At 42.0% G+C, this 24,306-nt stretch overlaps 3 protein-coding genes across 7 annotated transcripts in view; 2 read left to right on the plus strand and 1 right to left on the minus strand.

Annotated features, from left to right (window-relative positions):
* Window positions 1-1,445: 1,445 nt before the first annotated feature.
* Window positions 1,446-8,757, minus strand: FAM217B (family with sequence similarity 217 member B). 5 transcript variants are annotated; one of them, XM_037402013.1, is made up of 5 exons: window positions 8,682-8,757; window positions 7,470-7,670; window positions 6,185-6,290; window positions 5,998-6,083; window positions 1,446-5,593 (listed from the first exon to the last, which is right to left on the minus strand). In XM_037402013.1, exons 2-5 carry the CDS (start codon window positions 7,487-7,489, stop codon window positions 4,402-4,404), a joined length of 1,404 nt encoding a protein of 467 aa, XP_037257910.1. In that variant the 5' UTR covers window positions 7,490-7,670; window positions 8,682-8,757; the 3' UTR covers window positions 1,446-4,401. The 5 variants fall into 5 exon arrangements, with proteins under 5 accessions (XP_037257910.1, XP_037257909.1, XP_037257908.1 ...); XM_037402012.1 differs by having other exon boundaries at window positions 6,185-6,296; XM_037402011.1 differs by having other exon boundaries at window positions 7,465-7,670.
* A 69-nt stretch (window positions 8,758-8,826) lies between these two features.
* PPP1R3D (protein phosphatase 1 regulatory subunit 3D) lies at window positions 8,827-24,220 on the plus strand. The gene is made up of 2 exons (XM_037402017.1): window positions 8,827-13,734; window positions 24,207-24,220. The coding sequence occupies exon 1, from the start codon at window positions 9,662-9,664 to the stop codon at window positions 10,583-10,585; it is 924 nt and encodes a 307-aa protein (XP_037257914.1). The 5' UTR covers window positions 8,827-9,661; the 3' UTR covers window positions 10,586-13,734; window positions 24,207-24,220.
* Window positions 17,619-24,306, plus strand: part of SYCP2 (synaptonemal complex protein 2) — a 32,061-nt gene continuing 25,373 nt past the window's right edge. The window contains exons 1-10 of the mRNA XM_037402682.1: window positions 17,619-17,773; window positions 18,833-18,866; window positions 19,568-19,708; window positions 19,951-20,079; window positions 21,010-21,114; window positions 21,703-21,727; window positions 22,088-22,173; window positions 22,843-22,931; window positions 23,492-23,526; window positions 24,146-24,288. Of these exons, the coding sequence (XP_037258579.1) occupies window positions 17,619-17,773; window positions 18,833-18,866; window positions 19,568-19,708; window positions 19,951-20,079; window positions 21,010-21,114; window positions 21,703-21,727; window positions 22,088-22,173; window positions 22,843-22,931; window positions 23,492-23,526; window positions 24,146-24,288 (942 nt within the window). The remainder of the gene's footprint in view (window positions 17,774-18,832; window positions 18,867-19,567; window positions 19,709-19,950; window positions 20,080-21,009; window positions 21,115-21,702; window positions 21,728-22,087; window positions 22,174-22,842; window positions 22,932-23,491; window positions 23,527-24,145; window positions 24,289-24,306) is intronic.

Raw genomic sequence — 24,306 nt, forward strand, 5'->3', positions numbered from 1 at the left:
GCTGGCTGCAAATTCTCAGTCGAGTTCCAGCCTTCCCAGACAGAGTGGTCTGTTTAATAATTTTTCAGAAGAAAACCCACTAATGCCAATGGGAGCAACAAAGGCTCAATACCTTTAAAATAAGGCAAAAAATAGTACAATGTAAGCAATTTCATACTGCGGAAATTCCAACTGTATCAGCTCAAAAAAAAGGTATTGCATACTGACTAAAAAAAAGGTCTGTCAAAATACTCTCAAAACTTCTAACAAGATCCTTTAAATAGCAAATACAAGATAAAGTTACCTCGAACAACCGTAAATGAAACCCAGCAAGGCCAAAGCAATAATGGGATTATGGTGTAATTAAGCACTCTGGAGTCAAAGACAACAGTTTAGTCCCATGAAATGAAGAAGCGTCACCACCCTGTGCGCGTTACAGCCCTGCTCCATCCCGCTGGGCGCGGGCAGCAGCATGCACAGAGGGGCACTGGCACTGGCAGCACGAGGCTGCAGGGTGGCAGCTGTGGCCCCAGCCCCCTGGGAGAGGGGCTGCAGTGGGAGGTGACAGCTCCCTGCTTCTGGCAACCCACCTGCTCTAAACTCAGCTCTCAGAACCAGTACCGCTGAGCCTTTTTGCCTCTGTGAGAAGCACTGTCACTCCAGGACCACGAATTTGTACCAGCAAACGTAATCTCTCATTTGGAAAGAAAAACAGGGTCTACCTCATCAGCCTTAACAAGCGGCCACCCCAGGACTGAGGGTACTGAACCAGCAGTATGGATTGATTTGAGTCTTCCTCGAGGAAGATGTGAAGCCCCTCTTCCCAGAATAGCATGCATTGCTCACGCAATGATAACCCCTCTATGGAGCACAAATTCGGAGTAATGGCAGCAGCTCGATACCTGTACTGCGAACAGAATGGGGAGCCGAAGGCATGGTGAGGAAACTTCACACCTGCTGTACGTAACTGAAAGCTACCACAGGGTGCAAGGAGGTGCAGGGAAGGTAAAACTCTAACTGACCACATTTCACTGCAGAGATGCAAGTAATGGAGAAAAAGTAAGTATGTCAAGAGAAAACAAATATTGTTTTAAATTCTTTGTGCTATGCATTTAAAATGCAGTTTAGCATTACTATGGAAAAGTTTATACATATGGGAGTAAACCTGTTTCTTCACATCTTTGTACAGGGTAATTTCACTGAAAACAACAGTTATTCAAAGTTTATACTAGTATAACCGAAGTAGAATCTGACTATTTATTTAAAATGCAACCTGAGCATATTTGTTCTGTAGGTAGTACTGCAGAACATTAAACCTTTAAATTATCTAGACAAAATATATATCACTCTATTTAAGTATGTCACATTACGGTAAACTTCAAGAAGCATCGCCAATGCTAGGCTTACACACACGTACGATCATTCTGCTAAACACAGGGGAAAATATAAATAGCCACACACAACACTGCTGGGGAAGTATTTTAATTCCAAACTGAATGTATTTCATGGAATAAACTTTTCTGCTATATTCAGAAGTGCTTCAGAAGACAATATCCATCAATACAAAATGAGGGAAAAATAAACCATAGTCCTCTTCGTAAAAGGAGCTCTTTTTATCTATAGGCCCAGAACATTGTCAAGTTGAACTGGAAGCAAAAGTGCTGCAGGAATAAGATCCAACCCTTGCAAGTCTGCTGATGCCAAGGGCTGTTTGATGAGGTATACACAGAAACTCTATTTCTGTATGTGAACAAAGACAAGTAATAAGTACCAACTCAATGAGCGAAAATTACTTGTGCGATTATCATACGAAACAAACTTATCAGATCACAGCCAAAGCTTAATGATGAACAAGTACTCAGACTTAATTTAAGTGGCACCACCATCTCCACCTGTTTAACTTTTGAGTCTCCAACAACAGATCGATGTCCACCAGATCACAGGCACTACATTAAACCAAAACTTTCCTCTATCTTTTGCGAAAAAAACTTTGCTCAGTGCCAATCCCCTTTGCTCTTTTCAAAGCTGACTGAAACACTGTTTACTCTTTAAGAAGTTATCATGCAAAATGGGCCTGTATCTACCTTCCTTATAACCCTAGGAAAGCGTCAGTATAGAGTAACATCTCAGAGGAAAATTTAGCATACACTAATATTCAGTGCTGTAATAACACGCTGAACTAATTACTGCATCTAACACAATTTGTTTCAAAAACCTGTTGTTCAATTGATCATTGGCTTGGTCCTGGTCACCTTGCTTTTCGTGCTTGTAATAGTGCACTAAAATAGTGTACCAAAATGGTGTGCTAAAGTAGTGCTTATTGGCAAAAGCAGTCCTACTAACTTTCATACTGTTAACGTGAATCAGGCAAACTTGACTAATAAAGGTTTGTAGAATTTGGCCAGAGCCTGAAATTCTAGCACTGGATGTAAGAACCTTTCATCTAAAAAAAGCTGAAATACATACTGAGTCCAGAACAAAACAGAAGGATGAAATGGCAACAATAGAATGTGCTGGTCTTCTGCAGCTGCTGGTGTTGAATGCCGTCGCCTACCTTTCACCACATCTCTGACACAGCCAATTTATTTGATCTTCGAGCATGTCTGATTAAGTTTCACTTTAATTGCATAGAGCTGAATGTACATGCAACTACAATTCATTTTAACTGTAACTTCACAAATACTGAATATGGAACTATAATACCGTATATTATATGTTTCCTTTATCAATTTAAAATTTCACATTTGGTCTCCAGTAGACTAGGAAAAAAAACACTAAAAATATTTCTTAAACTATTCCTGAGCAATGTTTGTATGTACTGTAAAATACACCAGTTTATTACTACATTTATTAATCTTCTCACATTTTAAACTACATATAAATCCATGCTTTGAAATTTTACAAAGCTGAAGATCCAGTAGGCACAATGAAAGAATAGAAACAGCTAAGCATCTTTAAAACTAAGATGAGATCAACAAGAGAAGTGCAATTTAACTATATACATAATGTACTCTTTAGTATTTGCTACTTTTTCATTTTCTGTCACAATGTGAAGAATCCACCTGTAAAATCTGGTCCACCAGACCTCAGCTCACTTCTCGTGAACAGTTCACTGTGATGATGGCTGAGGAGGAAGTTAGTGCTGCTCAGTATTTCACTTTAAAGTACAAAACATTCTCTAGATTTTTATCTTAACAAGATCACGTCCCCAGCTGCTGTGATTGATGATGAACTGACACCTGAACACTCACTGACCTATCCTTCACATTCTCTTGTATCTCACAGACACAAGAAAAAACAGAGGGTCCCAGGACAGGACCCAGTCCTGGCTGCACAGTTTCTTTCTGCAGGGTATTTCCCCGCATCGCTTCACTAAACTTTGAAACAATTGCAAGCTAACTGAAGTAGACTGGACCACGGAATAAGTAATAGTCATCTTGGGTGACTGAAAATAGGTATCTTTCATATCAAAATATATCTTTACTTGAACTTACAGTAATTGCCTTTAAATCCATCCTCTAAAAGTCTATTTTTTATGTTTTGAGAAGCTACAAGTTCTGTAAATTAGGCCCCGGAGTCTCTAGTAATACCCTCATTTTGCGTTAGTCATATATATCCGTGTGCAATTTGAAATCTGGTCATTTCCTCTAAACAACAAAAAGCATCGAGGCTTACTGAACTTCAAGAAAAAGCTGTCTGTAAACACAGTGAAGGTTTCTGGGTATAAAAATATGCATTCCATTTTCTTAGTCGGTCACTATTGAAGCTGTGTGCTCCCTAATAATTATTTGTCTTAAAAAGAATCCTTTCTGCATTAAAATATTTCATAGCATTATCTCCATTCTTCTTCTTATCAAAAAATAGTATCTAATTCATCAAAAAAAATTCCAATTAATCATCTTCTGTGAAGAATCAGATTGCCTTTGCATAGATAAGCACGCGCCATTATTTTATAAAAACAGTGGAGGCCTTTTCCATCAGAAAACACCACCATCACACCTGTCTCGCAAAACAGCACATCTGTTCAAGAAAAAGAGCATGGATTCTATTCACTCAACCACACCAAGGTAACCATAAGAAACACCACAGACTTCAAGGGACTTCAACTGGTACAAACAGGAGGACATATTATAATTATGTATTTCTCTGAACTTTCATACTCTGCTGTCCTCATCTTCATTAAGCATTGTAAATGTTTTTGAGGAAAGACCAATGGAAGACACTTGCCTTCAGGTAAAAGATTTCCTGCTGGCCTTGCTGGCTTAAGATCAAATATATCGAGATGAACAGTGCTGACTTAGAACCATGCATCAAGAACATATTTTCCTAGGATCTTCCTATGAAGAAAACACGACCCTTCTGCATTGGCCAGATGCTTTCTAGAGGTCAAGAAGCATCAATATTTACTAATTAATTTTTTCTTCACTTGAATTTGTGTGACATTTGCTTTATGCCATTTGTTTTTATTTTCCTGTCCCCTGTTGGTTTTTTAGGAGGAACGTAATTGTTGGCATTGCCATTTTTCTTTGGATTTGTGCATGTGTATGTTTTTAAGCCTTTGATGGGAGCAGCTGAACCATGAAATACTGGGGTTTGCTTAGGGGGTCTGATATTACCCATGCTTTGAATTTTAGAATTGTTCTCAGCAGGCTGCATGTTGAAAAGCTGTTGCTTTGCAGTTGGGGTTTTTTTCAGTTCGCTCCTTACTTCACCAGATGGCCTCTGAGAAGACACTGCACATCCCATTCTCTCAGAAAGTTTCAAGGGACCTGGATGAGAATACAACTGGTGACTTTCTTCACAGAGTGAACTTCCCTTGTGACCCAAATAGCTTCTGGGCAGCTTTGTAACACCTTCTTGGGGAACCACTTGCTTGCTAGGCAAAGGACTGAGTAATGGTTTGCTTTTGCCAGGGCTTTTTAGGGTACGGATGGAGCCAGGAGCAGTCTGTGGCCTGGCTTTGGCTGCCTTTCCTTTCTCGTTCTGCACAGTCTGCATTTGCAGCCATTCCAGCTGCAAAAGGCGATCAATGTATTTCTCAAGGAATCCTGTTGGCTTTGGTCGAAATTCGGTTTTACCCTCTACATTAACAAAGACGGCCAGTTGCTTCAAGTCCCATGAGTTGAAAGGGGGTGGGAGGAAGTCCGGGTAGTAATATTCTGATTCTTTAAAACCCATATCAGGGACACGTTCCAAACAAACTGGATCAATTTCTTCAGCTCTGAGAATGAGTTCTGGCGGTGTGCAGGGAGATGGGAGAATGGGAATCCTTTCTGAATCAGAAAGGTCACTGGCACTATCATCTTCAGCATCTTCTTTAATAATTTGTACCGACTCAAAATCCAGAAACATTTCATCTACAGATGCTTCTTGCCATTTAGAAGTGCATGGACCACCCTCAGCAATGTGATCTTCATGATTCTTTTCCAACTGTTCTTTTTTACTGCAATAAAAATGATGCATTGGGACATCTTTAACCCTACAGAAGCTACCTTGTGTGCTGCCCTTTACGCTAGGAGGGATCCTCTGCAGAAGAGGTTCATTTTGCCTTCTTTCTGGGAGACTCCTCTTTGGTCCTTGTACTCTGTGCAGTGATGTGCAAATACCTGTGATCCTAAATAAAAAGAAAGATCGTATCCTATTAGAATGATTAATGTCTTTGGAACATCAGTCTACAAAGGTCTTGCTACCCCCTTCAAGGACAGGGATCTACATGAATGAAGTTAAAATTGGCATGGAAACTTGGTAATGAGGTAAAAATTATTATTTGCTGGCAGACGTAACACTGCCTACTACTGAGTTTTTGATCTATTTTATTCTGATTTTGCTTGAGAACTCACTAAGGCAGGATAGTGAGTTTTCATATTGATAACTTAAATTTGTTGTCCTCATAAATGCTGAATCCTGGGGCCAGTGAAGTCAAAGGCAAAACACAGAAGCCATGATTTCATCACAAGCATTTTACATACCAGTTTGAAATGACCACAAATTAAACAAATAATCTTAACATAAAACTACCTTTTTGACTGAGTATTGTCATCTAGCTGTTTTTTTCCCTTCTTAAAAATACTTGGTTGGTTACCATCTTGAGTGTTACAGGAAACCTGAAAAGATGTGAAAAAGTATGTGACATTATTAAGAAGCTGACATAAAGTGCGTGCCCTTTTTCTGTAAACAAAATAAACAAAAAAACCCAATTATTTACCTTTTCAATGGCACTTGATACATTTTTGCCTAATCTTCCAGAAGAAGACTTCACATGAGAAATTGGTTTATTTAGTCCTTTGGTGCTTGGATGGCTTTTTCCATTACTGTAACTAGCAAGAATTAAACAGAGTATCACATATAAATAGCAACATATGTGGTCGTCAGAATAGAAATACAATCAAAGTTTAGAGTGCAATTCAGTTTAAGAAAGAGCAAGAGTTGACTGCAAATCTTCTTAAGACTTGAAGTTCATCAGAACTATGCCATGGTCACTTTCTATTTATTATACTAATAACGCACTACTGTATTTTTAATACTACTAATGCAAAAGTGAGTAATTCAACCAGATGATATAATAATATAACTTAGCCCTTTTATAGAAGATCCTCTATCAGAGGATCCCAAAATTACTTTGGGGATAATAAATAGTTAATATTACAGACTACTTATTTAACTACTAATTTCTGTAATACCTGGCACACGGTCCTACAGCAATTTAACAAAACTAATTATAAAGTACAATACGAAGGCCACTGCAAGCCAAATCTTGCTTGCCTTTCTCATCTGCATAGTCTCAACAACAAGTAAAGGATTATTCCTATGATGCTAAGGAGCGGAAGTGAGCAGGATGCATACAGTCTATTCTCAGGTGTTAATACAAACTGTTTCACAACAAAGGCACAAACAAAATTCACCATTTCATGTTGTAATGGGGTTGTGGAAAAATCAGAAGAAAAACTCACATGCAGCAAAAGTAATGGCATTACTGATTTGGACAGCTTGAAGATTTCTTCAATTAAATCATACATTCCTGTGTAAGCACACAGGACCATTACATCAGTGTATTCTGTACGAATTAGGAAACAGTGTTCGTTTTACAAACAAGAAATTTTACTGATTTTAAAAAGGAAAGCTTGAAAATTCATTTTAGAACAGAAATAAGCAAACCATGTCCTCCTAGTTTAAACTGGTTTGATTGCAGTGTGTTTAATTTGTCAGACCGTACATCTTGTTCACAGTTTTTATGTCAGAATAGTCAGATTTTCTTTTAAAAAACATGATTATGTTTTCATGCTTATGAAACAATGTATCTTGTGCCTCCAGCACCGATGCAGTCACATCTCTCGCTGTGACCTGCATGATCATACTGCACCATCACTTCTGTTGCTGCAGCTCGGGAAAGGGTGACAATCTGAACAGGACAGCCATGCCCTTACTGACTAATCTGCAGTATCTACAGATTTCTGTAACTAGAAAGAGAGAAGATAATTTCCTTACTTTACCATTCCTTTGTGGTTTTCATTGGTTTGGCTTTCCTTTTTCCGTGTCTCTCTGTGCAGCAATAAAGGATATTCCTGAATGCCCGGTCCCATTACTACCCTTTTTAGACGGTATCCGCAGCTTGACTTTTACATGGTCTTCAAACGACTCCAGTCTTTCAGGTTCGCCCGACAGAGAGCATCAAACACGGGCATCGCCACGGCCTAGGGATGCAGTGAACAAACACCGTGTGACCCCTCCCCACAGAACCGGGTTGTAAAGCAGCAAGATACCCATCACCGGCCGCTGACGCGCCCCGGACAGCACTGCCCCCGCCCAGCACCCGCGCCGTGGGAGCCAGCACCCCCCGCCCCAGCGCCCCGCGCCCTGCCGGTGCCGGGGGGAGCCGCGGCCCCGTCCCGGGGCTGGTCCCGGCGCGGCACGGCGGCCCCGGCAGCCCATGGGCGCCGCAAGCCACCGAGCTCCGGCCGTGAGGTTTGGGAAAAAAAGACAGTGGTGGGAACGTACAGGGAAACCCGAAAGGCAGCAGCTGGCGGCGCCGCGTTTCCGTGGGATGAGCCCTCAGCAGTTCGCTCCCCCTGCGCAGCACCACGCGCGCTGGCCGGAGCCGAGCATCACCCACGGGCGGCGGGTGCCCCGCTCCCCCCTCCCCCGGCCGGGTGCGGAGCCGCCGCCTCCGGGCCGCTGCCTGTGCCTGCCGGAAAACGCGCGCTTCCCACGTTCGCGCTGATTTTGTACCAAACACTCCCGATTTTTTTCTTTTTCCAAAGCAGACCTCTCGGTACTCGTGTATTCCTACTAAAAATGCTCAGAGCTGAATTCGTAGCATTTTTCCAGAAACTGCGCTCCCGCAGCGCGGCGCGTGCGCGCCGCTGCGCGCCCCCGCCCCCGCCCGCGCGCGTCCGCCGCTGCGCGCCCAAACCCAGCGCGCCCCGCTCCGCATCCCGGGTCGAGGGGGCGCCCGCTCCGGCGGGGTCCGGGGCCGGCACAACGGCCCCTCACGCTGCGCTCCGGGCCCCGGCCGGCGGCGGCTCTGCCCGGGCCGGGCCCCCGCTCCGCTCCCTCCCGGGATGCGCCAGCAGTTCCTGCCGCTGGCCGGCGCCGCGCTCCGCACGGACAGCGAGCGGAAGGCAGCGCGGTATGTAACGCACCGCCCCCGCGCACCTGCTGCCTCGCCTCGCCTTCCCCCCGCCGCCCCGGCCCCTGCCCCGTACCTGCCGGGCGCCTCAGGGCAGGCGGAGGGCAGCGGCGGCAGGCGGGAGCGCGCAGGCCGCGCGGCTCGCTGGGCGCGGGGTAGGGGCGGGCGGAGGCGGCCCCGCGCATGCGCCGCGGTGGGGGCAGGGGGCGGCGGGCGCCGCCGCGGGGCTGGGACGAGCAGGGACGGCGCCGTCGCCGGTCCCGCCGTGCCTGCGGCCATCGCTGGGCCGGGCCGGGCCCCGCCGCGGGGCGGAGGGGCGCTGCCCGGGGGATGTGGCCGGTAGAGGCCCCGGCCGCCGAGCCCTCCGTCCCCGGCCACAGTCCCGAGCCCGCCCCCGCGGACCCGCCCGAGAGCCCCCGCGCCCCGGCCAGCCCCTGCAGCAGCCCCGGGCTGGGCTCCGGCTCGCTGCCGCCCGACAGCCTGCAAGCGCTCCCCAGCAGCGGCAGCCCCCGCGAGTCGCCCAGCATCCAGTGTGACAGCCTGGAGTGCCCCTGCTGCGGCAGCGGCTCGGCGTCGCTCGGCGCCGGCGAGGACAGCCTGCAGGGCCCGCTCGCCGCCTGCCCGGGCCGAGGGTGCTCCGGGACGTGCCACAGCAACCCCGCGGCGTCGAGCCGCCTCTCCGACAGCCTCGAGTCCTCCCTGGCCCAGCACGACAGCCTCCAGTCGGTCTGCAGCCTGTGCGAGAGCTTCAGGTCCTCCAGCATCAACGGTGACAGCCTTGAATCCCTTTCCAGCCTGAGCAGTGGGTCCGCCAGCCAGTGAGCCCGCCTTCATCCCCCACACAGTGCGCTGGCCGCTGGGTCACTTCCACCTACGGTGAGAGCTTCCTGGTTTCTGCCCTTCCTCCGGACGGCTGCGTTGATTCTGGCTGCATCCAGTGCCGTAACCTCCAATACTTACTGTCGGTAGCCGCCATTCCCAAGTTACACGCTTCAGAGAGGCGGTGCTCACTGTTACCTGCAGTGTTAACGCTGGTTTTTTTGTCATCGGTTAAGAATGGAGGTACGTGGTCCTCGGAGGAATCCCAGCTACCTCTCTGACCTCTATCAGAACATGTTACGAGCTGAAGAAGCACGGGGACGCGGGCAGCAGCAGCCCCCAGCAGTCCACACGAGTAGCAGCAAGGCCCTTTGGAGCAGCACCCTGGCCAAGGGGGGCCCCCAGCCAAGTAAGCTTCAGAGCAGCACTTCCTCCAGCTGCGATCCCGCGCTACGGCCTATCATCCGCCGCCGAGCCAGATCTTTGCCTACATCACCCGAAAGAAGGAAGCGAGCAGCAGCACAGTGTCAAGTTCCCGGATGCCAGAGTCGTATAAACCGGGTGAGATTCGCTGATGCTTTGGGCTTGGAGCTTACTGAAGTGAAAGTCTTCCAGACAGGGGAGGATCCATCGATCCCCTTGCATGTCCTTTCCAGGCTCTCCATAAACTCAGACCTCTGGTGCAGTAGCTCAGACTTGGAGTTTTCTATGCAGTGCTTGGTCCCCGACTTCCAGCAGCCTGCGGACAGTATGGATTTCTCCTCCCGACTTCAGGAGCAACAGGTGTGTCTCGAACGAGTGACCAGCTCAGACCTGGGGCTCAGTGGCACCATCCAGGTTCGCAATATTGCTTTTGAGAAGCAAGTATCTGTGCGATACACCTTTAACCAGTGGAAAAGCCTCCATGAAGTGTGTGCTCATTGGCGCAGTAGCATCCCTGAGAAAAACGGGCAAGATCAGGTTGATGTTTTCACTTTCTTTCTCCCTGTGCCTCCTTTCCTCCTTCAGCTGTGCTCTGTAGTCCAGTTTGCAGCAAGGTACCAAGTCAACGGCCAGGAGTACTGGGATAACAACAGAGGCAAAAACTACACTTTAACCTGCCGGATTCACCCCCTTAAGATGCCTAGGGAATGTGAGGAGAGCTGGATCCACTTCATCTGAGCCAAGGATGTGGACGCAGAGCAGCTCGTCAGTAGTCTCGGTGGCCCTCTCTTCCTTGGCATGGCTCTCTGCTCCCATGGCAGCAGTCTCCCTTTTTGAAACCTGCCAAACCTGCCAAAGTGTTCCAGGGTAGCGAAGTAGCCAATGACCCGAACAAACTGTTCTAAACCTTTCAGAAAGTAAAAAGGGCCAAAATGTGTATTGAGTTACATCTGCTGGAAGCTCATGTGATTTCTTGTAGTGTATATGAGCTGTTGCAGGATGATTCCAGGGGATGCTGTCAGACTACCTGAGAGAAAAACAGGACCTTTCATGTTGCTAGGAATGTTCTAGGTTGCATAGAATATTTGTGATTGTTTCCTAAATGGACAGTGTGGCTTTACTGGTTGCGTTTCTAATTTTGTTTATATTATCTCACTAAGTCTGGGCACTATTCCATTTATGCATAATTTAGATGGCAGACACTGTGGGGAGTGCTTGTATTTATATATATATATACAAAACCTAGGACTGTAATCACGTTAAATGTTTCCTTTAATATTTGAGTTAGAAATTAAATGTTATTACAAGCAGAACATACATGAAAATGTGCCATCAGCCCCGTTTCCCTTAAGAAAAGGCACTTTTTTTTTTTTAATCTCCAGTGTTTGCAATAGGCAGCAGGAATGATTGTTACTGAAGTGTGTGTAAGGCAGATCTTCACGGGGAAGTTCTCATCTTTTTGAGGTGATGCACAAGTAGGCTTTTTCTCTGTGTAGTGGTACAGGAATTGTCCTTTCCTTGTGCACCTGTTTTTCCTAAGGGAAACTAGAGCAGTTTTGCATCTGTGTTGCAATTGCAATTGAAGATCTCGAAGCACTGTATCAATGCTAATGACTTTACCACTGTTACTGGTAAATATATAAATCAAGACATTGATATGAGATAGATACATTTATTTAAAAAACAAATAAATAGACAGTACAAGGAGCTGGTTACAGAGCCCCGGAATAGCATGCCAGAACCCTGAACGATGACTCCCTGTTCCCCAGCGTCCCAGTGCTACTGCAGTAGTATGTTTGAATTCTTTAATCAACTACTTCTCATTATAAACCAGTTGAACTCCAAGAAAAGTTCATGGTAAAAGCAAAATCATGGTTTTACTGGTAAACTGATACTTAGACCCATAAACAGAATCCCTTCTGCAGCAGGGAGAGCACAGTAACACTAAGTGCAGTCTGCCCATGCTTCTTGCTCTACTACTTTAATTTTGTGGTTTTAGTGTGATTTAAGATTGGCAACAGGCTTAAATCTAACAAGTAAAATATTCTCCATTATTTTTTTCATACATATTCATAAGTGCATGGAAAGTTTAGCTTTATATGTGTAGCATAAATTTTCAAAACTGGCTGATTGGATGTATTGGAAGAGCTGCTTTTTAGGCCTATACCGTGAAAATCAGGCCACTTACCTGGGCATCTTATTTTGGATTGCTGCTTATGCATCAAAATCACGAGTTGTTCTTAAAATCACCATTGTAAGCAACCCACAGCCAAGTATATATCAGTCAAAAAAGCCTAGTATTTCTGGAAGTGCAGAAACCCCAAGAAAATTCATGTGTCTGGCAACTTAATGTTACTCCTTATTTGTGATACCCATTTAGCAAAGCTGGGGTTTCACATGAAGAAGCTGCCTCGTTCCATTAGTCTTTGGCTTTCAAAGGAACGGAAATCATTAATGATTCTGTGAGCTGCAGAGCACCTCTTGCAGAGTACTGAGAAAATTCAATCCTGTTTGAAACCACTGAGAACTGACCGTGTAGTTTCCTTTAACTTTGTATTGGAGTACTGTTGAGGTTGAACGAAGTTGAAATTGTTTTGAAGGAGTAGGTGAGGCTGAGGTGCGATTGCCAGCTACAAAGAGTGCTGTCTCCTTTCAATCCGCCTGCTTTACTTTCTGTATCTGGGTTAGAGGAGTGACCATTGCCAATGTAGCAGCAGCTCTTGTCTCCTAGAAAAATCAATGCAGGGAACTGGAAGACTAGTCTTCCTCATATGGCACAAAAAATGAGAGCTCTGTAAGAAGGGGCACTGCCTAATTAATTGTAAGGCTTTATTGCCTCCTCTGGTGGGCTTCTTATGGTTAAATGACATATGACAATACAGGACATAATATATCTGAACTAGTCAACATAGAGTCTTCATAGTCAATGGAGATGTTTTTCCTACGGTTAGCAGACTACCTGCGGTGTGAAACACTGCATCATCTCTGCTGAGTGCAGAGAGAACGCTGCAGGACTAGTTCTGCCATACTGAAATTCTCAGCATTCGTGCAGATTGTGCCAAATTATGCCAGTCTGTAGGTATCAAGTTAGATGAGCTGAAACACACCTTCAGTGACTGCAGAAGAATCTTTCTTGGCGTGAATTGAAATTGCATACCCTTACTTTTGTGAAACACTCACTTAAGGAATTTCATTAATTTTTATCTAGTATTGTTAAAGTCCATATAAGCAAAGTTTTATGTACTCGTCAGCAAAGTAAAAAGAAGACAAACACATGCACAGAAGCACTTGTGCTGAATAACTTGCACTATTTTAAAATATTGTTCCCCTCCCAAACTACTGTATTTCTTCCATCAGCAAAACCAAGGCTTCACCTTTCAGCACACCATAAAAAATCCTATTGTTACCAGACTGGTATTTGACACTGGTTTACAATGGACATTGCTGGAGCCCAACACAGTACTTGGCTTCCTGGCAGAAAGGTGCTGTTGCTGTCTTCTGGGAGGGACTTTGTCATGTGCCAGCAAATGTCAAATCTGAGTGGTGTTGCAGGCCGGGATAGATTATGTAAAGCTGAGGCTGTCAGTTTAAAGGTTAACGTCATGTATACAGTGTAGGAGAGAGGTGAGAAATGAATGTCTCAGTGATGTGAGTTTGGCTTGTATTGTCTTCCTTCCACAACCCCTCAGGGTATTTGCATGTGCAAAATCTTGAATACTGAAGTATTATTCCAAGTTTGCCTTTTGTCTTTGCTTGTCTTGCACTGCTGGAGAATAATTGACAGTAGCTGTTACTAAAGCAGCTGTTGTGGCTGACTGTGGGTCAAGCAGGCCTTCCTCGTAATGGACCTGTGGGTGATCTCTGGGTTAAGCTGTTAAAACATTCTGGTATCTGTCACATGTAAGATGAAATTTGCACTTAACGTTTTCCTGTCACATTCAGTAGTGATTCTAGGTGACAAAAAGGGGATTAAGCCATTAAGTAGTGGTAATAAGTCGTGAAGATAAGCTTATGACCACCGTTATAAATTCTCAGGACAATTTGACTGCTTGCACTGTGTTCAAAGTGAGCACTTCTGTTATAATGAGGATTTTGTAAAAGTGAATTCCTCACAAGGGTTATTTGCCATATAATGCACTTTTAAAAACTTGTATTTATTATAGTGATGCAATAAATGAATGAGCAGTCCACAGTTTCAAGGTTCTTTCAAGCATGTTTTTAAAAAATACATATGGAATCCATGTAAATGAATAGGTGTTGGCTTTCCTGATGAAATGTCTTCTCGAGAATAAAGTACATTACACAGTGTATCAGTAAAGCACATACATTAGACAAAAGGTCATTTTGTTTTAGTGGAGAGTTGTATGGTTGCAAAGTGCTTAATTCATTTAAAAAAACAGTAATAAAACTATGGCTATTGTAATACAAAAGACTGTAATAAAAGCTTTTCATAATTTTATGTTGGTTTTGTCAATGGTATGTACTCCTGTTAATGTTTAAGAAAATTCATGAAGCAACTTAGTGCTGAATTGTTACTTCCAGAGCAACATACTCAGGAAAGTAAGGTGAGTTCAAGTTGCTAGAAAATGAACAGCACTTGATAAAAATACAGTGGTTAGTCTATACAGCTGCAAAAATGATCAGGCTGCCACTTCTTACATGGAATTTGCTTCCATTTCACATCAAGAGTTCTGCACAAGCAGCACCTGCAGGATTAAGATACAATGGGGAAAACAAACAAACAAACAAACCAACACTGCCAACTGATTCTAATACGGTTTCTTGGAGAAGAAGAGAAAGGGGTTTTCTAACAGCACTTTCCAAAGCTGTGCTAGACTGTACTTGACACGTTAATTTCTGAGCCCCACAGTTGTGTTATTCTATCTTGCATTTGTTCTTTCAGTTTTCATTGCTGCAGTCTATCCTCCCAAACCATGTTCTTTTCACTCAAAGGTTTCTCAAAAATGTATCTGGCTACACATGGTATGTTGAGATGTCCATCTCTGCAGTAACTGATTTGTCTTGAAATGCATCTCCAGCAGTGTCAAGTATTTATTTGATACAGTTCAAGATGTGAATAAACTGTTGCCAGGTTTCTTCTAAAGCAAAATCGGAGACATTTAACTAGAAGATATATATTACCAATTACTTTTTAATCAGTGTTAATAACCTCAACACTGCATTATCAAAGTTGTTTAGGGGAAAGATGATTATTGCAAATCACAATTTAAATGTATGGGATGTCTATATTACACTAAGTTGCTTCAGAATGTCAATGTCAATTTCTATTACAAAGTATACCAATTACGTGTTATAAATATATGCATGTAGACCTATAAAGGAGAGTGCTTTTAGAAAGCATGATGTTATAATACCTTATCTTTATGACTCTTGGTTTTCCATTTTCCTACACTACTGATCTAAATCGGAACTAGCAGTAGTAACACCTTAACTGTCGTAACTTTACCCAATAAAATAGAGTATTAAGAATCACCTGGAAATAAATACAGCAGCCACAGTGTCACCTAGCCAGGAGACCAGCAAAGGATAGAGATAGTGGTCTTTGATTTTAACATATCTCTTGAAAACAATGTGAATTTGCTTGAGCCTCATGGGTGGGGATGTGTGTAAGAGTATTTAAGAGAAGGACTGACTTTTGCTGTGAACATCCAACCATCAGGTTTATTTTACAGATAGCATTATTTTTAATGTAGGTGTTATTTTTACATTTGGCTTCAAATTCATAGTTTCTTTGCATATATCTTACAAACTCAAAAAATTAAATTCCAGCTTGTACTGAGTAATATGCTAACAGTCAATCGTAACTGCAGTACTTAATTTAGTGTCTCATCAGTGCTCACAACAATTTTGTATGTACGTTACAAGCATTGCCTGGTAAAGCCACAGAGCAGCAAGTCTAAATGATTAGTCATTTGTCAACAAGAGTGTAATGTCAGCGCTGACTTCTTTCCTGATTAGGCTTTCTCCCTCAGATCTGCAGCTGTATCAGCTGACACTTGGTATTAAAACTGTTGGCATCAACGCTTCTGACCCTTTAGTTCTACATACAACGACAGCTTGTTCCAATCTGTGCAATGCATAACTTAATGAAAATTCTGCTTTCTGCTGACCTCCCTTCTGCTAAACCAAACAGAATGTGAGCAATCTGGTCAAGTGGAAGGTATCCCTGCCCATGGCAAGGGGATTGGACTAGATGATTGTTAAGGTTCCCTCTAACACAAAACTATTCTATGATTCTAAAATAGGCATTAGGGGATGTTTATTTCTGTCTGTTTGACACCAATCATGTCAGTGTACCTGGTGCAGGAGGGAAAGTGTATGATCCACTTCTCCCAGACTTCATGACTCACTTTTCTTTCGCTCTAGAATGAGTAGGGCTGTTTTCTTTACAAGATCTGAAAATCTGGAAATAGTCTAAGCCTGTGTTGATGCTAATTCAGTTTTTACAGAAAATTTTGGATGCTCCAGGTTCCTCATGGAAAGTTTTGTCCCTAGTAGGTTTCTCAGTAAAGCTGTACTTCTACAGATCTGTTTCAGATCACCCACTGCTTTCTACTAAAGCATCCCAAGAACAAATGTGACAGCAGCTAATGCTGCAGTTAATCCCTTGAACTGAGCATGCCTCCTGCAAAATGCTCAGCACTACTCACGCCCATGGGATCAAATCCTCAGTGGAGAGGATCCAAGTCTCATACCACTTGTCATTTTCTTGAATTACAGTGACATCTGGTGGTACTTTAAATACTTCCTGTACAGCTTTTTTACCTTTTATAGTATTTTGTTTTCTTATTTTAGGAAGTCAGTGGTGGTACTTACAATTGCTGCAGGTTTGCCTACTGTGAAAGGTGGTTGGTCTCCTCCATGTTCCCCTACTGCTTATTCTGGGTATGAATAGAGATGCCTCCTGATACTCCATTGGAATAATACAAAAGATTCATGCTGAACGTTAACACCTGTATTTGTGATACAGGTGATAGATACACCAGTATCACACCAATACTAGTAAAGCCCCACTCTGGAACGGCTGGATTTCATTTGAACACCTTACCCAGTTCCCTCTGATGAAGAGCACAGAAGCCAGCAGGTCCGTGTCCGCGTTGCTGTATCAGCCCTGCCTACTCGGGCACTTGGTGGTGGTGGAAATGTTGCTGAATTAAGCATACTATTGAATTATGCTGGTTTAGCAACCTCGTGCCCCCTAACTTCTGCCTACACTATGCACTGAAATTAACATTCTACGTACTGGTTATCAGTAACGACAACCTGTAACGCAGAACGGAGCAGCAGCGGGCCCGCGTAAGCAGGTGCTTGGCTACCGTGGCTACTGCACACCGCTGGCACCGCACCGCCGAGCCCCGTTCCCGCTCCTCCTGCGGGCCCCGGTGCTGGGGCTGCGGCAGCTCCCGCTCGGCACGGCAGGCAGGGGCGCTGGGCAGGCAGGGGCGCTGGGCAGGCAGCGGGGCTCTCACAGCCATCAGGGCGGCTGCAGCACGTCCGAGCGGCGCCAGATCTCCCGGCCGCAGGAGGCGCCAGCGCAGCCGAAGACGGCTCCTGGCGGCCCGGCCCTGAGGGGGCTCCCAGGCGGCTCCCCGCGGCCCGGCCCTGAGGGGGCTCCCCGTGGCCTGGCCGAGGCACCCCTGCTCCCACCCCGCTGCAAAACCGCCTCGCCCCGCGCCGCCCCCTCCGCGGCAGCTGACCGGCTAGGTGAGGCCGCCACAGGTGCGGAGAGAGGAGAAGCCTCTGCGCGGGGATGCCTGACGGTAAGGGAAACCCGCCTTGCGACCCGCGCCTGCGGTGGCGATTGGCCCGTATGCCGGCCGCGCGGGCAGTGATTGGCTGGAGACTACCGGCGCTGGAAGTGATTGGTCGGCGGGAAGCGGTGCCTTGGTGTGCCGCGGCGGTCAGGTGAGGGGCGCCATGCTGGGGGGCTTCGCCGCCGACCCCCCGCGGCCAGCAGCTCTGCCGGCGCTGAGGTGGCTGGTGGCACGGGGGTGCGGGGCCTTTGCCTCCCAGTAACAAAGTTCTTGAGGGAAGTGCTAGCCACTGCGTGGGCGGAGGTCTTCCCCCCTGGTCGAAAGGAGGCACACAGAAGGGGATTCATGTTTTCTCTGGCATGTCTGACTAGGACAGAGGAAAGAGGCCTGTGAGGTGATAGCCAGGCTGCAGTGGAGGCTGCTGCATTCTTTTCTTGGAAAAATGATTAAAACAATTCTCTAAATTTGTTACTTTTGTATTACTTAGGAGTACAGAAATTACTGCTGTGTGTTCCCGGTTGCTTGTTCTTCCTATTTTTAATGATTATTTCCATTTGTTTTGTCTAGTTCTGTGATATCTGGGAAACCAAAAGTGCCTGTGGCACATTGGGCAATATAGATTAATTTATACAAAGCATAAAGAGTTTGTTGGGTTTTTTTAATACATTGACTCTCAAAAGAAGATACTTAGGTCAGCTTTTGAGTATTAAGAAAATGTTTTCAGAAAACTATAATTTTTACATCTTCCTTTTTGGTGATAGTCATGTCAGAGCACACCGCTATGTATAATTAGGATAGCTTTTTTCCCTGCATGCGTTCATCACATTTTTCTTAAATGATTTAATTTATTATTTTATAATGAGGCCCTTCTGGAGTTCTGCTGTTGACTTACCTATTCTGAATAAATTAGTGAAGGTTTTTTTGTTGTTTTTTTCCTTGTGGAGAAATACAGACTGTCCGCTGCAGGACCCTCTGTTCCTCCATTGCCAAAGTTGATCCTTCCTTCCCCTCTCATTTTAAGCAATTGCTTATCCACGCAAGTGGTTTCATTATATCCCCAGTTAGTTTAATTTCCTAAACAGTATTTAGCCGAGTGACAAATTCTGGGATTTGTAATGTATTTTGACTGATCGCTGGTGTTCGTGAAACTGATTTGAGTCTAAGTCAGTGAATTGTGTTTTGGTGATGTGATGGTTGTTCCCTTATGCAGCTGCGTAGATGAACTGCAAAAATGGCAGCCAGGAGTGAGATGCAGGTATGTGTTTATGGACCAGAATAGTTGAGTATTGATTGTTTTAATTACTAGCTTAAAGCGCTGCTTCTGGTATTTAATTACAAGTAAAATTCGCAGTGTGGAAAAGAATGTTGTAGGAAGAAATTTTCCTTTGATGTAGGTTAGTGCTAAGTAGCTGGGTAGGAAGCAAGAGGAATTGGAAATAGTTACTGATTAAAATCATGCATTTGACATACATGAATCAGTTGGAATGACGCTTGAGCTCAAAATGCTGAAGTCTGTTTATAACTGGTCTAGAAAGAATAGAGGGGCAAAACAGTCGAGGAAGGCAGTAGTGCTCAAATATATTAACATCTTTTAAAATCAGTAATAGATAACTTAGAAATGCAAAGTATTATATGTAGTAAGGATGGGATATTAACACAGGGAGAACTTATATAAGCATTTGTTTGTAGCATGAGGAAAGAAAGAACATTCAGTTAAGGAAAACTGGCACATAATTAAAAACTCGGTTCATAAGTATTTGCATGATTAGTGTATTAGATATGATGTTCCATGCTTTAGGTTTTACATTTATCAATTCTGTGATTCAGAATATTTTCTTAGAATGCAACAGGTGATTGCATAAAACCTATGCTAAATCTTGCTAAATTAGTATTGGTGTTAAACATACAGTAATATAGTTGCTCTGTTTTCTTTTATCGTTGACAGTTTGAAAAGTTAATTGATGAAGTTACAAGAAAAAAAGATTTCCGATTATTAGAACAGTTTGTGGCAGCAGAAGACTGTGAAAATGCCTCTCACAAATGCAGCAACCAGTTTGTCAACAAATTAGACAAGCTTCTCTGTTGGGTAATATAATTATTACATTAGCGTAATCTATATGGTCATTTTAATAGTCTGAAAAAATGTTTTTCATTTGGCTTGGTTTATACCAGCAGTTGATTTGAAAAACTGAAATAAAATTAAAGAACAAAAATTCTACTTCAGGCTACAATTAAGGTGGCTTTTGAAAACAAAAAGGCATCTGGTTAATTAAATACAGGTTCCTCTAGAACTGTATACTAAAGTCAGTGTTGTAATTTCAATTTCAGGAACTTGACAAACAAGAAGTCAAAACTATTTCCACTTTACTAAATTCTGTTCAGAAATGTTGGAACAAAATCAGCATAGCAGGAGAAGATGGGGTCCCAGCAATGATAAAACATGGCTTTATTGGAAGGATAAGTAAAACTATATAAAGCATACGTGAACTTCTTAAAAATATATATATAATTTAATAGAGCATGCGTAAGTAATGCCTGACTGCTGAACAGCTTAGTATTTGATTTGGCCCTTGACTGTTTCTGAATTAAGAATTTCCCATAACTTTGCAACAAACGTTATTCAGATTTAAATGTTCCTTGACAAGTGACTCCTTATAAAGTGATGCTGCTCTAAGTGAAGGTATTGCAAATTATGCAATATATAATTAATTTAGAAATGCTTACAACAAGGTGATATCTTTATATGAACTTGCTATACTGCTTTTGATTGAGGAGTTGGAATTTCCTGGTGCAATTTATTAATTATTTTGTTAATACTTGCAACAGCAATAATGTACCTTTTCTTTCAACAGGTTGTAGTGCTACTCAGATTATTTGGTGTTATTTCGATCTGTACATTGAATACATTAAATCAGTTGTAACTCAACATAATAAATATACCGAAAAATAGATACCACTTCTTACTACTTTCACCAGAGACTTTACTGAAGAAAATTAATGGCAATATCAGATGTTACTCGATTGCCTTCTCAACTGCTTTACTAAAAAAAAACCCTGGTGTTAACTTCATGCTTATATTCACATCTGCAAACATACTTTTCCATTCAGCCATTATCCATTTTCAGCTCTTTTGTTTGTGATGGCAGGTGTAAAAGTAGTCCTCTAGTTTTTGTGTTAAAAAATCAGCTACAGAAATTACCTTAGTTTGAAATCACCTACATTTGTTTAGTGTGAGTGAAAAATTTCAGTCTGGCACTAAAGTATGTTCAGCAGACTGGTAATGTTGCTGTTGTTTCAATCATTGTATAGTTTGTATAATTTTACTTCAGTATAATATGTATTATTGTCCTTCTTCATGCTATTAAAATAGATTTATTTTCCCTTTACATGGTTAATTGGTTTGAAAAGGTAAAAAGAATTTTGATCCGTGGAGGAAATGAAAAGAATGAAATGCTTACAAATCTGGCTGAAGATTTCTTCAACATGTTGCTGGTAAAAATATTTTGATAATAAAATACATTGTGTGTATTATTAATAAATTACTAGTAAATTAATTACCAGTAGTTTATCAACAAAAGAATTTCAAATGTGTTTCTATTGTTTCCATTTAATATCCTTTGAAAGTTAATGTTACAATGATTTCTGATACAGATTGTAAGTCTTTTTGGATAAACAATTTGCCTGTATTCATACTCATTTTCTGTTCATGATCAGCATCATGAAATAAAGAAAACAACTTAAGTGTTCAGTGAACAAAAAAATTTAATCTTACTCTAATTTTGATTACATAAATTATTGGTATGCTAATCCCAGGACCTCAAATTTATAAAATCTGTGAGGTTTTTCAGTGCATAAAAAAAATTATCATTGGGGAAGTAATGTCCATAAATTTAACTGAAATACAATATTGGAAAATGACACTTGGTATTAGAAGAAGTCTCATGTTCTTCATTAAGGATGAGATAATTTTATAATCTTAAATGCTTTTTGATTACTTGCTTTAGGTACGCTACCTGATTTTCATGCTGTAATATTTACAGTATCAAAATGATTTGTTTTGGTTTTGTTTTTTTATTGTAGGCTATATGTGATAGCAGACCTGAAGGTGAGCTTTAAAAAAGTGTATGGTAGATATGATAGTTAACCTTAAAATGTCTCTTCAGAATACTTAATCAGTGTATTTTTAAAATAATCTCATGCCCAAGGGACTTACATAGTGGTGCACAGGAATAGTAACATCGTAAAGAGCCATATTTGCTATAAACTTTAAATAACTGTTTTGTCTTGCATTTAACCATTAAGCTTAAGATGTTTGGTTGGGTCTTTTTTAATATCAGTAATCTTGTATGGACAGGAAGACATACTATATTTTATTTCTAAATGAAAATGAATCTTTATCCAGATGCTGATGAGGGGGTACCCTAATACACTTTTCATAACTAATTGATTTCCTCCTATTCATTAGGTAAAATGCAAATACTAGAAAACTTTGTTGTGAGAACATGTACACTCATCACTGACGTAAGAATTAATATTTATGTTCAGCAGGAGGTAAACACTCTTCTTTCTAAGCAATAATTTTCTGGTTAGTGTTTTAACTGTACAGATGCTGCAAAAGGAAGACTATTGTGGTGCTCTAGTAGAGAAGAATATGCTCTATTACAACTGCTATAAATAGGATTAAGATTCTTGGTTGTAAATTCCTTAGATACTTGTAGGAAACCTGCATACCTTCTAGTATATTACAAATGTCTCCTATTTATTTTTGTAAACTCAGGTTGTCAGGTTTTCCCTTCCCCCCCCACCCCCCCCCAAAGAAAGGGAAAGTTACGAAAAGTCTTCTATAAAGGCTGCATCCTCAAAGGAGAGGCTTTTTAATTCAAACTTAAGGTACACTTTAGCTCAGCAATCGACTACAGACAGCACTCCAGCTTTGAAAGTTTTGGGGATTTTTTGCTGTATTTAAGGCTGAAAAAATGAAGCATAGCCCTTTAACAGCTGATGTTCACATTAAAGCTTATGTAATTTATTGGAATTAATGTAGTTAGTATTAAGATAAATGGCATTTAAGGTAAGATAGAACTCATTTTCTTTTCTTGTTTTGCAATTATTTCTCTTCAGTGGTATGAAATACATTGCAAGGGCCCAAAATAAGAATAACTTAAACTTTATCAACTTATTTTATATTTAATCTCACTCCCCTTTTTCCACTCTTCTTAGGTAGTAAGAAAACTGAATTTAATGCTTGACAGCACGCCTCGAGATGTCAGGAAAAAAATATTTGCTACAAAGGAAATGTTGCTTGTCATGTAAATAATCTTCAGTATAATTTTTATAGCATTATATCATTTGCATAGCTGGGAAGGCAGTTTTCACTAAGACATGCTGCATGCAGATTGGTCCCTGCTCAAATCACTTTTGCATTTGCTTTTGTGTTGCCAGTGGTAGTGGCTGTGGGCAGGTATTCACGTGGGTTATTCTCCATTACAAGCCTAAATTTACATCTTTCCTGATCTGGGTCTTCTCGTCCCAGTTGTTGTAAAATAAATTCTTATTTGTAAGTATGTATGTAAAGTACAGTGAATCAGTCACTGGAAGGACAAGTTATTCACACTGGGAAACCTTTTTACAGCATTTGAAAAAATAAATAGAATAAAAATTACGTGTATCAGGTGGTTCACTTCCCCAGTAGTACTTTCAGATGTATATCCTTAGCATAACAGACTTACCCCTTTGATGACTAATAGTTTAGTGGAAGCAGGGTTTTATCTCATACATTGAAAGCTTGTAATTAATAAACTTTACTTCTATGCTTTGTGTTGATGTCCTGTTTTGATGTAATGTTACATTTTGATGTAATGTTTGGCAGGAGTGACATGGGGAGCAGAATTTTGGATGCTGGAGGTGAGCAAAGGACGTAACAGACAATTTAGTAGTGAGCTTCTTAAAAAATTGCATGCAGACCCATTAAAGAAGCTGCAGAATGTTGTGATTAGAGTCCTCTGGAAAATAAAAATAGTGCATGAAAGCAATCTGCAAAATAGAATGTTTCAGATCTGTGTAGTGCATGGCTAACTGAAGTTTTCAGTCCTTTTCTTCTGTAGAATATAAGTTTTAAAATAAAAAAGATCATAAGGAAGTCAGTCTTTTGAGGATAGTGAAGTGCTAGCCATGTTTAGTAGTACTGTAACTTCTCTCAGGGATCACTTGGTATCCAACGGTTTCCCGGTTCTGACAGGTGAAAGTTGGAAAGTTCTTACCTCTTGCTTATACACCTAGTGTTGCTCTGATGTTCTTTGAAAGTTTGGTTGAAATTTCATTTTGAAACATAAGTTGTTTAGTCATTCCCTTATCTATATATCCTTTTATCTATGGATCTTTTATGGGTTACATATTTGGATGTGATGTGATAACATAGTAGGAAATGTTCAGCAGTGCATATACCAGTTTCCTATGTAATATTTTTTTTCATATCATTAGTATCTTTAAAACTGCTGTTCCTGTAAAATGTGTTGTGCTGTAGACTATGACCTGCAAGTAGCCATTACAGAAGCTTTATGCAGAATGGTATCAGAGAAACAAAGACGAGAACTGGCATGCAAGTGGTTTCCCATGGAGTTTGTGTCCACTGCATTTAAAGGAATTAAAGATTCTGAGTTTGAAACAGTAAGTCTTTCGAAAAAT

This window comes from Falco rusticolus, chromosome 10 (genome assembly GCF_015220075.1).
Source record: "Falco rusticolus isolate bFalRus1 chromosome 10, bFalRus1.pri, whole genome shotgun sequence".
Classification (NCBI taxonomy): Eukaryota; Metazoa; Chordata; class Aves; order Falconiformes; family Falconidae; genus Falco; species Falco rusticolus.

Bases quoted from the DNA above. Each gene is read 5' to 3' on its own strand.
- FAM217B (XM_037402009.1), bottom strand. From the start codon at position 7,559: ATGGGACCGGGCATTCAGGAATATCCTTTATTGCTGCACAGAGAGACA. The intron at 6,297-7,464 runs GTAAGGAAATTA...AATTCTTGCTAG, and splicing joins AACCACAAAGGAATGGTAAA to TTACAGTAATGGAAAAAGCC. The intron at 5,594-5,997 runs GTAGTTTTATGT...CTTTTTATTTAG, and splicing joins GACAATACTCAGTCAAAAAG to GATCACAGGTATTTGCACAT.
- PPP1R3D (XM_037402017.1), top strand. From the start codon at position 9,662: ATGGAGGTACGTGGTCCTCGGAGGAATCCCAGCTACCTCTCTGACCTC.